General features: G+C 40.6%; 1 protein-coding gene across 3 annotated transcripts in view; it reads right to left on the minus strand.

Annotated features, from left to right (window-relative positions):
* The window catches only part of GARNL3 (GTPase activating Rap/RanGAP domain-like 3), a 243,864-nt gene that overhangs the window by 58,884 nt on the left and 169,603 nt on the right, over positions 1-15,377 (minus strand). For all 3 annotated transcript variants that reach the window (XM_006892544.1, XM_006892543.1, XM_006892542.1), the window contains 2 exons: positions 14,876-14,974; positions 12,290-12,393 (listed from right to left, as the gene is read on the minus strand). In XM_006892544.1, coding sequence (XP_006892606.1) covers positions 12,290-12,393; positions 14,876-14,974 — 203 coding nt within the window. The remainder of the gene's footprint in view (positions 1-12,289; positions 12,394-14,875; positions 14,975-15,377) is intronic.

Here is a 15,377-nt window from a genome sequence, read left to right on the forward strand (position 1 = left end):
AAGCAAACTAAAACTTAACTATCTCAATCTCTTCACCATCCATACTGATGCTGCCAATTGGCCCAGTGGTTAGAATCTTTGTTTTCTTTATGTTGAGCTTCAATCTACATAGGAGGCTGCAGTCCCTGACCTTCTGCAGCAAGAACTTCAGGTCCTCCTCAGTTTCAGCAAGCAGGGTTGTGTCATCTGCATAACGCAGGTTGTTGATGACTCTTCCACAAATCCTGATGCCACATTCTTCTTCGTACAGCCGAGCGTCTCAGATGATCTGTAACTTGGATATACAATTCATTCTTCTATAGTGTACAGTTCTGCAGGTTTATTCGGAGAGTTGTGTGACTACTGTTGCTGTTGTTGTTGCTGTGCAACCATTACTGTGAAGTAGCATCTGATTCCTAGTGACCCCATGTGACAGAATGAAATTGAGAATCGCCACAAAGGGTTTTCTAGGCTTTAACATATTTTTTTTAAAGTGTTTTTTTGAAAAAAAAAAGTGTTTTTTGGTGAAAGATTACGTAATATATTAGGTTGTTACTTGACAACTTGTGCACAAATTTTTCAGTGCCATTACTCATACTTTCCATATGTTGGCACTTTTTTAAAAAATTAAATTTAATGTAAGTTTACAGAGACTAAGGATTTCTAGTCATTCATTGTTGCACTTTTATCCCTCCCCACCCCCTTCCCCCAATTCACTCTTCCCCTTGAAAAGAAAAAGGAAAACTTTCATTGTTATGCAATCCCTCCCACCCCCACAAATCCACTACACTATGTAGCCTTTACTCTGGACTTGTAATGACAAAAATACTCATTCATATGTCCCTTTTAAACAGTTCTCTCCCTCATTTGTTTCAATGCAATATATATCATTCCTCCCCTCCCTTTCAGTCTTCCCTCAACCCTGATGTCAGTCTCATTTTACAACAGTGGCCCTTACACAATATTTGTCATTTTGTGACTGAGACATTTCACTCAGCATTATGTCCTCCAGGGCCATCCACTTTGCAAAATATTTCATGAATTCCTTGTTTTTCAGTGCTGCATAGTATTCCATTGTGTGAATACACCAGAGCTTCTCTATCCATTCATTTGTTGATGGGCACTTGGGTTGTTTCCAGCTCTTTGCTATTGCAAACAAAGCTGCGATAAACATGGGTGTGTAAGCACTCTTTTTCTTTCTTTCTTTTTTTTTTGAGAAAAATTGGTTAAATTATGTATACTGCATTGAAACAGAAGATGGAGACAACAGTTTAATAGTGATACATGATTGGGTATTATCATTATGACAAGAGTCCAGAATGAAGGTTGCATAGTGGAGTGCACTCAGGCTGGGGGGAGGGGAGGGGTTTGTATATCAATGAATGAATTTTTCTTTTACTTTTCAAAGAGCAGAGAGAACTGGGGTGGAGGGAGGGGTGGGACAGGAAGAAAAAATGCAACAATGAATGAGTGCAAATACAAAATCTCTGTAAAAGTTCATTAAAATTAACAAAAGAAAAAGCAAGCACTCTTTTTTAATAGTGGTCTGGTTGTTCCATTTCCAGTAGTCTGGTTTCTTTGCCCCTTTATTTTCTTATTAATGCTTTTGAATAATTGCTAATTTAATAGTTTCATGCGGCTGTTGTTGGTATGTGTTACACGTCTGAGCTGACCCTCGAGGGTGACCCTCCAGGGTGTTTTCAGAAGTGTAAATCTCCTGGGAGGAGACTGTTCATCTTTCTCCCTTGGAGCAGCTGGTGGATTCGAACCGCTTGTCACTGAATTGGCAGGGGGAAAGAACATGTATGTTTCATATATGCTTTCTTTTTTATTATGCAGATCCCCCTACTTTCCTTTATTGGCATTATATTTCATACAATCATTCCTATACACTGTGTTTTATAAAATGAATCACCTTTGGACTATGCCAACCCCATCTTTTCCGGTACATACCAGATCTTTCCCATTTCCTTTACCCTCTCCCTCCACCCCACCAAACTGTCAACCTTGTGATTTCCCCCCCTACCCATCCTCACCCCTCTGCTCCCACCTCTCCTTCCCTTGGACCCCATACCTGCTTTACTAGTTATCCTTCTATTTTTATAATAATAGTCTTATGTAGTATTTGTCCTTACTAGGAATATACTTCAAGGAAATTAGAACTGAGATACAAATGAATGTATGCACATCAATGTTCACAGCAGCTTTATTCACCATTGTAAGAACATGAAAATGGCCCAAGTGTCCAGCCACAACTAAACAGACTGAGAAATTGTGGTTCATTCACATGCTGGAATACTATGCAGCATGCAGGAACAATGATTTTGAAAAATACTATATAACTTGGGAAAGATTGTAGAGCATTATGCTGAGTCAACTATCTCAGTCTCATATACACTTTCTTTTTGAGAGAGCTTTATTATTATTATTGCTGTTTCTTGTTATTTGAATGAAAGTATACAAAGCCTTAAGCCTTCATGTAACCATTTATACACATTTTCTTTTATAACATTAATTACAGTACCCTCAATGTCATCATACTTTCCTTATTTCTTCCCTGTAGTTCACATTTCCATTAATCCTTCTATCCTGCCCCTTCCTGTCACCTTCAGGACTTTTTCTTTGGGCAAAGACTACTCTTTTGACCCTATATGATTACTTATGGAAGCAGTGACTTTCTTGCTGGTGTGACTGTTCACCTTATAGCCTACTGTTTGGCTGAAAGTTGAGCCACATAGGTGAGCTTTGTTCCAGGCTCCAAGAGTGACTAAGTCTCAGGGGTTCCACTAGGCTTTATAGGTTTAGTTAAGTCTGACCTTTCTGATGTTTTGTTCCATATACCCCATCTCTAGCCAAGTCTATCTAGAATCTTTTACTCTGAATCTTTTTAGAGTGGTCGGTGGTGGCCACTGGGCACCATCTTGTTCTTCTGTTTTCAGAGGTAAAGATGCTGAGGTTCATGTGGCCCATTGGTCCTTTGGATTAATTGTGGCAGCACACCTTTGCTTTCCCCAGGGGCTCTTTTTTGTTACTCACAAGGAGAGACCAATAGTTGCACCTTAGATGGCTGCTTTCAAGCTTTTAAGACTCAAGTCACTACTCACCAAAGTAGGATGATGAACATCGTCTTGTATGCTGACTGACCTTGATGACCTCGCAATTCATTCTCTTAGAGACTGGTTGTAATGAAGAAGCCTACAAAGCATTACCCCTTGTTGGCTCTGCCATATATATGAATGTATCTACAGCATGATAATATTCTCAGTCTCTCATCATTGATGAGTTGGAACTGGCTCAGACCTGACCTTCCAGTGGGTTTTCAGAGATTGTAATTTGGACAGGAGGAGTATGTCCATCTTTCTTTCATGCAGCAACTGATGGATCTGAATCACCTGCCTTTGGGTTGGCAGCTCAACCTAGACGACCGGAGACTAATTGGGCCCTGGACCAAATAAAATCAGAACAGGATCCCTGTGCCCAAATTCCTGAGCAAACTCCCAGGCCCTCTAAATCTCCTTAACAGTCCCTATGAAGGGAGACTATCTTCACCTGCCTGCATGCCACTCTAACCCTCTCTGTGAGTCACTGCCTGGCATCCCTCTCGGACCATTTAATAAAAGTCTGTTTGTTTCCTGGGACCAGCTTCTTTTCTCTCTCTTTCTCTCTCTCAACTCTCTATCTAACAGATGATAATCCTGGAATCTTGAGTTTCAAAGGAAGTAATAAAGAAATAGTTCAAACACCAAATGAAATAAAAACCAGGATGAAAACATAGGATAAGGAGATAGAACAAAACAGTTAACCTAATGGATTGATACAAAGCAGCCATTTTGATGTTTTGTGAGTGGCTTTGTGGTTGGCACAGGAACCCAGGGCTGTAACAGGGTCGAGATCAAAGGCTGGATGACAACAAGACAGATGTGATCTTCCCCTTGATCTCATGCACTCCCAGCGAATCAGAGGAGTAATTTCCTCTCCAACCATCCACCAAATGGCTGGCAGTGATCCTCCACCCCATCCTGGCTTAAGTCATCTTTATCTGATGCCAGAGTGTGTGCACAGCTCCACATTCAGGGACTCCTTCTCACTTACAGATGCTAGTGGACCCTGCCATGGCTGGGAGGGGAAGAGCCTGGTCTGCAGCCAGTCCCTCCACTGATGAGGACACAGTCTCTGACTGGGATAATTGCCCTTAACGAGATTAAAAACAATTCAAGAAACAAATGAGAATGAAAACACAACATACAAAATTCTTTGGGATACCATGAAAGCAGTGTTCACAGGTCAATTTATAGTGATAAAAAGACACATAAAATAAGCAAAATAAACACCTTAAAATTCAGTATCTCTGACAATTAGAAAAAGAATAGCAAGCAAACCGTACAGACTCTGTTGTTCATAGGGACGCTAGGAGTCGTACTCGACAGGACCTAACAATATTGATGGGTTATTCAGTACTCCTCTCCAACACTCAAAGGCATTGTCATGCTTATTCACTGTTCAATTTTCACATGCATAGTAAATAATAAAAAGACCACGGCTTGAATCAGGTGCACTTTAGTCTTTAAGCTGACATGATTGTTGTTTAGCACTTTGGAGCGGTCCCTGACAGGAGAATTTCCCAATGTGACAGAAATAAGTGAAAAAGAAAAATAAAAGACTAATAATAATAAATAAGACTACAAGTTGCTTTGTTGTATTGCATCCTTGAGCCAAACCCTATCCATATCTGAACCTTTAGCAGTTTTTCTGAGGCAGTAAATCCCAGGGTGGAGACTGTCCGTCTTCCTCCTGCAGAGCAGCCTTACCACTAAGCCACCAGAGTTCTGAGAAGTTTGAAGATTAAGAACATCAACAGGCCTCTGAAAAATCTAACAAAGGAAAAGAAGGAAATGAAGAAAAGAAGCTAAATGAATGATGTAACAACATATCTAACTGAAATAATAAGGATAATAACAGAATATTATTAAGAACTGCAGAAGGTCAAGGACAGTAGTCTTCAACACAGATTGAAGCTTAACACCAAGAAGAAAAAAATTTTCATCATGGGCCAATTGGCAGCACTATGATGGACAGAGAAGAGATTGAGGTTGTTTATAGTTTCAACTTGCTCAAGCCCATAATCAATAGAGTAGGTTCAGAGCTACTATACACAAGGTTGCTTTGAGGTGCAGGCAACCAACAACACCACCACCATCACCAATTTGGAACATGGAACAGATCAGGAGGCTGGACTTTATGAAGAAGAACGTGGCATCAGGATTGGAGGAAGACTCATCAACAACCTATATTATGCAGATGACACGACCCTGCTCACCAAAACCAAAGAAGTCTTAAAAAGTTTGCTGCAGAAGGTCATGGGCTGCAGCCTTCAATATGGATTGCATTTCAACATAAAGAAAACAAAATCATCACCAGTAGGCCAAAAGACAGTATCATGACAGATGAGAGAAAAGACTGAGGTTGTTAAAAATTCATCTTGCTTAGATCCATAATCAATACTTTTGGCACTAATAGTCAGGAAATCAAAAGATGAACTGCACTGAGAAAATGTGCTTTCAGTACAGAGTGTGATATCAGTACAGAGACTAAGCTGCACCTGATTTAGGCCATGGCCTAGTCAATTGCTTGCTATGCATCTGAGAGCTAGATAATAACAAAAGATGACAGAAGAAGAATCAATGCCTCTGAGTTGTGGTGCTAGAGAAGAGTACTGAACACACCATGGACTGCCAAAAGAACAAACTGGTCTATCTTGGAGAGGGTGAAACCAAGTTGCTTCTTGGAAACAAGGTGTCTGAAAGTCTGTTTCATATACTTTGGGCACGTTGGAGGGACCAGTCCTTGGAGAAGGACAGCATGCTTGAAAGAGTAAAAGATCAGTGCAGGAGAGGAAGACCATGGATAAGATGGATTGGCAGAGTGACTGTGGCAAGAGAGTCAGGTGTGCCAGAGTGGGTGAAGTTGGCTCAGGACAAGGAAAGATTCAGAGCCATGGTTCATCGGGTCACTATGAGTCATAGTCGACTTGGTGTAACATAACTGCAACAACAACAACAACAACAATCATAATACTCCAACAAATCTAAAAATACAGGAAAAAAGGGCATGTTTTAAAAACTCACTGCCTACTTCAACTTAACATTGTGAAAATGTCACTATTACCAAAACAATCGACCAAAATAATGCAGTTCCAATTCAGATCCTGATCATTCTTCCGAGACAGAAACAGTAATCATCAACTTTACACAGAAAAGAAAAAGATCCTGGACAAAGAAAACAATATTGAAGAACAAAAAAATTAGGAAGCTTCACAATTCTTAATTGTAAAATCCACTATATAATCATAATAATAGAAACAGTTTGGTAACTGGTACTGTGGTGGATAAACAGACCAATGAAATAAAACTGAGAACTCAGAAGTAAAATCATCTACCAGTGGAAAGTTGGTCTTTAACCAAGACATGGGATCCATTAAATGGAGAAAAGATAGCCTCATTAACAAATGATGCTAGCAAAAGTGGATTTGTAGAAAACAAAATAAAGACTTGTATTTCACACTATATACAAATATGGTCCTTAATTCATCCTAACTCAAAGTGGATTAAGAAAAGGGAGCTCTGGTGGCCTAGTGGCAAGAAGCTGCACTGCAATCCCGAAGGTGTGTGGTTCAAATACACCAGCTGCTCTGTTGGAGAAAGAGGGGCAATCTCCTTCTGTGCCAGTCGGATCTGATGTGATGGCACACAACAAGTAAAAAGAAAAGAAAAGAAAAATTAAAAAAATGGATTAAGGACCTAGGCATAAAATCTAAAATTATATAGAGGGTCAAGGACTGCAGCCTTCAATATGGATTGAAGCTCAACATCAAGAAAACAAAGATTCTCACCACTGGGCCAATTGGCAGCATCATGATGGATGATGAAGAGATTTTTTGAGATTGTTGACAGTTTAAGTTTGCTTGGTTCTACAGTCAACACTCTTGGTACTAGTAGCCAGGAAATGAAAAGACGAATTACATTGGGAAAGTGTGCTGTGAGAGACCTCTCCAAGGTACTGAGTGAGGAGCAACGATATCAGTTTGGAGACTAAGGTGTGCCTAATATAGGCCATGGTCTTTGCGCTATGTATCAGAGAGCTAGACAATGACTAGGGATGATAGAGGTAGAGTTGATGCCTTTGAGATGTGGTGCTGGAAAAGAGTATTGACTATGCCATGGACTGCTAGGAGAACAAACAAGTCCATCCTGGAGAGGGTGAAGCCAGGCTGCTCCTTGGAGGCAAGGATTCTGAAGCTCCATCTGACATGTTTTTGATATCTTGCAAGGAGGGACCAGTCCTTGGAGAGGGACATCATGCTTGGGAGAGTGGAGGGATAGCACAGGAAAGGAATACCCTCGATGAGATGAATTGATTCTGTGGGGTAACGGGGATGGGCATGTTAGAGATAATAAGATCGGAAAGGGATAGAACAGGGTTTAAGGCTGTTGTACATAGGGTTGCTATGAGTCGCAAGTGACATGACGGCATATAACTACAACAACAACAACATAATCAATTAAAAAACTGAGGCAAAATAAAGAGTCCTAATCTATGGCATAGGGAGCTCTGGTGGCTTAGTGGCAAGAATCTGTGTTGCAATCCCAGAGGCATGTGGTTCAATCTACCAGGTTCTACACAGGAGAAGGATGGAGAATCTCTTCCTCAGCATTTACTACCTCTAAAAATCTGCTAGACAGTCACTTATAATTCCACTTTACTGCACATAACAACAATCTATGATACAAATCCACTCCCAAATATAACTGAGAATGCCCAATCTGCAGATGATAAACTAGATTACTACTCTCTTCTAAAAATGAAGGCATTGTGTGGATTAAAAGACTTTTCCACAGAGTAAAAAGAGAACCTCCAATATGGGGAAAATATTTGGCAATATTGTAGCTGACAAGACATTCAGCTCAAAAAAGAATAAATTGCTACTGAGTCAGAAGTACCTCAGAGCTGATCCCCCAATGTGTTTCCAAGGCTTTAAATTTCCATGAGGAGATTACCCATCCTTTCTCCCTCAGAGGTGCTAGTGCATTTGAACAATAAATGCTGGGGAGAGTGTGGAGAGATTGGGACTTTCATATCCTGCTGGTGGGAATGTAAAATGAGACAACTGTTATGGAAAGTAGTTTTGATGCTTCCTTAGAAATCTGGGAACAGATCTGATCTAGCCATTTCACTACTAAGTGCATATAATAAAGAAATATTAGTAAGAGTTGGGACAAGAACTGATATATGCTCACCCATGTTTACTGCAGCATTATTTACAATAGCAAACAGATATAAACCACCCAAGTTTCTATCTGTAGACAAACATCGAAAGAAACCACGACACAGTCACATAGTGGGTGACTTTGTAACACTAATAAATAATACATAATAGAGAAATACTGTGTTAAATGGCTAAATCTAAAGAATATCATGCTAAGCTAAGTAAGTCAGTCCCAAAAGACATGTACTACATAAGATCACTATTCTAAAAAGCTGGTGAAAAGTGTACACATAGGTGGAATCATTCTTGCAATAGTTACTTGGGATGGGAAGGAAGGGAGGCGAGTAAAAAATTAACAGATAGTAGGTCCTTATTAATATGGGTGAAGGGAAGGCAATGTACAGTAAGAAGATGACTAGACATTATGGGCACTGTAATTAATATAAAACAAAATGTATGTCAATGATTGAATGAAAAATCAATATGTTTTGTAAGCCTTCACTCAAACAACAATAAAAAACAAGAGCAAAAATTATAACAATAAAGTAATTTTTGAGCTACTACTATATACCAGGTTCTAGACTAGTTGCTTGGGATGCATCAATGAATGAAGCAGAACAGAATCCCTGTTCTCATGGGGCTTGTACTCTAGCAGAGGACATAAAAATACAGATCATAATCATACACCAAGCCTATTTTAAAAAGAAATAGAATAGCAAAAGGTCAGAAGTGCCAAGGGATAAATACAGAGCTATGTAAGTGGACTGGGGGCTGCTTTAAATAATCATTAGGGTCAGTTCTAAGAGTTAATATTGGAATAAACTTAAAGGAGGTGAGAGAGTCAACCAATTGGCTGTTTAGTGGAAGAGTTTATGGCCAAAGCAAAGACCATGAGGTGGGACAGTAGCTGGTGATTCTGAGAAACTGAGTAGGAAGCCAATATGGTCAGAATGGAGTAAATAAGAAGACTGGAGGATGATGAAATGAGAGAAACAGTGAGTCATGCAGGGCCTTGAAGGCTCTTGTAAGGATCTGAGCTTTCATGCTGAGTGAAGGGGAGCCATTAGAGGATTCTGAAGGGAAGTCACATGATCTGATTTGCACCTAAATTAAGAGACAGGTTATACAGGACAAGGATAAAAGCTGGAAGGTCAAAGAATTTTAAGTACTGTCTAGTCAGAACTGACCCTTAGCTCACCCTCCAGTGGGTTTTCAGAGGTAGTTAATTCATGGGAGGAGATTGTCCATCAGTCTCCTGTGGAGCAGTTGCTGGTGTATTCAAACTGCATGGCTTTGGGACTGCAGTGCAGTTTCTTACCACTAGGCCACAAGAGTTGCCCAGTAAGCTATTATAATAATTCATATGTGGTGTTATGGTGACTCAGAAGAAGTCAGTAACAGAAATGGTGAGTAGTCAGGTTTTAGAAATATTTTGAAGTTTGAGTCAACAAGATTTCCTAGTGGTCTAAGGAGTTCCAATTCAAAGGCAAATCACAACAACAACAGAGTGTTTAGAATGATTCTAATACTTTGTCGAGGAAACTGGAAGTACAGAACAGTCATGGTATAAAAAGAGCAAGGGCAGCTTGGAGACAGACAGATCAGAGCTCTACTCCACAAGGGTGAACTGCCCTCATCAACAGCATCCACAACACTAGACTAATTCCCAGGAGGTCAGACATGTTCCTCCATGTTCTCTTGCCTATTTCTACTATTCCAATAGCAATCCTACTGTTGTACTGGATATACATGTCTCAAAGAAGCATACTCATGTTTATGAGGCTTATTAGGCAAGTTAACAAGTTAGAATTCAGGTTGGCACCAGGATACAATTTTCCAGTCAAGATAGCTTCTCAAAGGTTCTTCAGCCTTTAGCCTTGTGGCTTCAGGCCAGCATTACGAAACTCTCTGTACCATCAAGTCAGCACCGACACATAGCTCACCCTCCAGTGGGTTTTCAGAGATGGTAGATCACATGGAAGGAGGATGGTCCATTTTTTCATTCAAACTGAGTACCTTTGGGTTGGTATTGCTATTCCTTACTACTAAGACACCAGAGCTCCCTTAGAAAGAAAAGCTCTCTTAGTCTTGTCAGTTAAGGCATCTCTCTCTCCACTCCTGACATGTACACCTCCCTACTGTCCTCCAGCAAGCTTGAGTGAAGGCCCCCGGCTCTGTTCCATGGGGCAGCTTTTCTGTCTCATGCCAAGTCTCTAGTTCTCCACTGTGGCTGCTGCGGCTCCCTTGTCTGACTGGCACAGGAATCTCTGGCCCCAAAGGACATGTGCTGCAGTCTCTGCTTCTTCTTCCTTGCTGAGAGTGAGATTCTCAAATTTCTGCTCCTGAGTTTAAAGTTGATGGAACAGTGAAACCAGCCTTTGCATGTTCTCGCTCAGCCATGTGGCATAGTCAAGGGCAAAGACCTAGAAAAGCCACTTAGAACAACATACCCACTAAACTACACATGGACTAAGATAAAAAAGACAGTGGGGAAAAGGAGGTTTGGAGAAGAAAGCCAGGGGTTCCCTGTTGGATATATGATGTTCGAGATATAACAGGCCAGTGGAGTGTCATGAAGGCAGTCAAACACCTGAGTTTAACACTCTGGAGAGAACTCTGGTTTAAGACATAAACTGAGTATCACTGATAAAAAAGTCTATTTAAAGCCATGAGTCTAGATGAAGTCATAAGAAGAATGAAAAAATGTAGTAAAAGAAGGGAATTTACAGAGCTGAACAGGAGACAGGAAGAAAGAGGAGTTTTTGCAGCATTTTGATGGAAGTTTTCAAATGTTATTATTAAATACAAGAAGAGGTCAATAAAGACCATGATAATTATAAAGTCTAACTGGTTCTTCCCTCTGTGAATCCAGGATCCTAACAACTTCAGCTACTAAAAGGGAGAGTATTACAGCAATAATATCCTCCAGCACACAAAGGAAAATGACTTGCAGAAAGTAGCTCTCGGTCACTTAAAGAGTTTTCCTGAAACGAGGCCCTGTCTGCTTCAATATCAATTTGCTGTAGTTATTTGCCAAAAAGTAAAACAAGCTCAAAATTACCAGTAGTTCTTCATTATCCATAAGACAAAACAACCAGCTCTTGATTTCTGACCTCAAATCTTCAAATACAACTAGCCATTCCCTTCCTCATGTGCACAGGCACCTTCTGCATTCTGTGACACTGACATTGCCCCCATCCTATCTCACTGGTCTACTTGGCCTCTTTCCCCCTTAATGAATTCTTACTGAAATGAAAGTTACACATGCTTGGGGAAAATAAAGTATTTATTGAATACTCTTATTAATGTCTGTTCTATTTATTTGTACAAATGCCTTCAGTGTTTAAAAACAGGATAAGAATGTAGTAACACGTTAAATGGGATTTCCTGTATCTGTTAAAAAAAAACACACCACAGCAACATGTGTCTTTGTTAGGTCTAAATTACAGTCAGGTGGAATCAATATGATAGGGCATGTTGCTTCTTCTGGAAATGTCTAATATTAAATGGGGTAATGGGGAGTGCCTCAGGGCCACATTCCCCCCCTTCCATAACATTACCCACATAGACACTAAAGGTTAGCCTCCTTCATTAACCTGAAAAACAATATTCGAGAATCTGTAACCATTGTTCACGATCCATTTCATGCCCTGGAGAGTGTCACTGTGACTAAACACAGGGCATATGGAAAACAGTCATAAAGACAAGACAACAGAGAGATAGAATCGTGTCTCAGGAGTCTATAAACCGTATCCACCGGCATGAAGCTATACACACATGTTAATACAGAAATATACATGCTCATCATACCCTTGATCTTTTATTTCTTTAGAGAGACAACAGTAGTGAGGACAGCTCTTCCTAAGACTTGTTGCGATTTCAAATATATAGACTGTTAAGGATATCCCCAAATGGTGCCCCAAGTTCAGTGTATGTATTAGACGAACACAGTACACAATTATAGGAAATGAAAATAGTGCCTTTTTCACATTTAGGTTATTATTCCATGGTTTATGCGTTTTCAGAGAGCCTGTGCTCACAACCTACCTGCTGTTTGTTCTCTTTAGAATATGGCAACATGGTGGAAACATGAAACATGACCTCATGCCCTTGGTACACAGTATAAACTGAATGTATCCCTGTGGTGTCATCTGTAAAACATAAGTATGCATTTAGTGGGCACAGAGTACTTTAAGGCCATAAGAAAACAGAATTTATTTATAGTCTGAGAAAAGAGAGCACATCATTAGTACAGTATCAAAGAGAACTCTGGATTACCACCTGAGTGGAAGTAATGGTATGAATCACCTAGTGTCAACTTCTCCAATGGATGCAAGGCTCCTACCCACGGGGACATGTCTTTTCCTCTCTCTCTAAGCTGTTTACTCTCTGATTCATGCTCTCTGACTCCTCAGAGCTGAGGAAGTAATGAGAAGGCTGGGTGTAAAAGCATAGTACATTCTTTCTAGTTACTACCAAAAGTGATATTCCTGGCCAAATATCAATGATTAAAGAAAGAATGGGCTGGAGTCAGGCTTGGGTTCATGACTACAGATTTTACAAACTGCCTTGCCATTGTGGGAGATTCAATATCTTAGCTTGGAAATGGGGATAAAAAATAGTACCAAACTTGTAGGGAAATGGGTAAGATGAAAAGAAAGTACAGTTTTAAGGTACGAGGCAAAAAGCCTGATCCATGAAGGGGCTCAATGAATGGTAGTTATCAGCAGAATGAGAGGCTTAGTGTTGGTGATCAGAAATGATGAATGTGTAGGTATTTAAGAACTGACTATATGCACATGAAGCGTAGAGGAGTGAAATCAGGGTCTACCATCTGGGCCCAAACATCTCATTCCTGCATCTGTGCATTAAGTTACTCACAATGCAGGTCTCACAGAGCATTCAAACTTTCCATATTCAGCATCTGTGAAATAAGGGAAATATGGGCTACTGGAAAGATGAGGATCCCAAAGCATCCCTGGATATGAAGTCTATCAAAAACATGCCAAATTAGCACCATGCGACCTGCTTAACTTCTTATCTCAAGGATTTACTGTGAGGATCAGATAAAACAACAAGAGTAAAAGCCTTATAACCATAATGGAGCATACGGGATTCCAAATGTAAATTTGTGGTGTTGCCTACTCTCATTCCTGGATCTGTATTCCCAGATTGCTTCTCCATCTGGTTCTCAACCTCCTACTCAGAGGCTCAGGCCAGAAGCCCAAGGGCTGTCTGTGGTTCTTTTCTTTTCATTGCTTATGTTCAGTCAGTTGCAGGATCCTACCAACTCTACCTTTAAAATGGCTCTACAATCAGCACACTTCTTTCCACTCTCCCATCACCCCCTCAGCCAAGGCCATTGTCGCTTGTTTGGACTGCTGTAAGAGCCTCTTATCTGCTTCCTCTTCTCAGCCCCCCCAGACTACTCTTCACCCTGTATAAGCGAGTTCTATTCAAAAGTGCAAATATGATCTGATCTTCTCTACTTAAAACTCTTTCAATGACATCTCAGTAGATTTAGAATACAATGATTCTTTCTCTAAATGAAAAATTATTTTTTATAAGATGGTTTAAGAAAAAAACATGAGACTGAGACCACTGGGCCCACGGAACTTAAAGCACACATTCTCTGGTCCTTTTCTGGCCATGTGTCCCTGCTCCTGGAAGGAAGGGGTGTTGTGGAAGGGCCAGTATGGCCTCTCAGGCTGCAGGACCCCCTCTCCCCCAGGTCACCACAGACAAAAGGCCACAAGCTGTCCTGGAAGGCGCTGGATGCCCCACCAGGACTGTCAGGCTAGAAGCCATTCTGAGTACTAACTGGTCTCACACTAAGTCTAGGAATAGCCACTTCCTCTTTACCAGTGTCTCAGGTAGAGCAGAGAGGTCACACCTGTGGTGATGACAGATGTCATCCCTCCCCCAGGCAGGCACACCTGGACATGGCGGAATCAAATTATTCTCAGTGTACCTCAAGCTCCTTGAATGACTAACCTCTCTTCCTCCAGTTCATATCACTCTTTCTGGTTCCCTTTGCTCCCGGCAGTAAAAGTACTCTCTTAATTTCTTGAACACAAGATGCTCTTTTCTGCCTTGGGGTCTTCATGAGTATTCTCTGCACCTGGGATTTTCTTCTTCCCTTATTTTCCTTATTCAAATTATTCCTATTGATCACTCTCTCAGGCCTCTAGTATTATTATCTCAGGGAATTCATAACCAGGCCCTGATTAGGTGAAATTTCCTATGGTGCTCTGTACTTTTTGAATAATGTTTTGTCTGTATCTGTGTCTACTAGACTATGAACTCCTAGAAAGGCAGGGACTAGGTTGGTTCTCCATAGTCCTATCACATACAAGCTGCTCAATAATAAGTACTAAGGTGTGCCTGATGCAAGCCACACTATTTTCAATTGCTTCCTTTGCATCTGAAAGTTGGACAATACATAAGGAAGACTGAAAAAGGATCAGTGCCTTTGAGTTGTGGGGTTGGAAAAGAGTGGACTTCCAAAAGAACAAACAAATCTTTCTTGGAGGGATGTGTTCCTTAGAGGCAAGGACAGTGAGACTTCATCTTATATATTTATCAGGGCATATTTGTCAAATTTAAATGAGACACAGTAAGAGGCACACTTACTTTTGGTGTCCAGACCGCCACGGTAGCCTGTCCAGCCCTTTAGAGTGACTGTGTCACCCAGAAGATTTAAAAATTTTTGAAAAGCTTCACTTCCGACTTCTGTAGGAAGAGTAAAATATGAGGAAAATTATGAGTATTCAGAAGCCCTCATTTTCTACAAGAGCATTGAAATCACTGGGGTCAGCAGACGTATGCTGTAGGTAACAGCATCACATTTCCTTTTTGGGGAGAAATGTTCTTGACATTCCATTCCAAGAAGCCAAGAAGAGGAAAACTACAGCCCCAGGCTAGCCAATCTTACTCCTGTCAGACAAGATCACAGGTGCTCAGTAATGTAAAATAAAAAGGTATCACTTCCGGGGGAGCTCTGGTGGCCTTGTGGCAAGAAAGTGCACTGTAATCACAGAGGTACGTGGTTTGAATCCAACATATGCTCTACTGGAGAAGGAGAGACAATCTCCTGTACCAGTCAGATCAAATTTGGTGGTACACACAAATAATA

The sequence above is a fragment of the Elephantulus edwardii genome, unplaced genomic scaffold, assembly GCF_000299155.1.
Source record: "Elephantulus edwardii isolate Elephantulus edwardi_28Jun2011 unplaced genomic scaffold, EleEdw1.0 scaffold00116, whole genome shotgun sequence".
NCBI classification, from domain to species: Eukaryota; Metazoa; Chordata; class Mammalia; order Macroscelidea; family Macroscelididae; genus Elephantulus; species Elephantulus edwardii.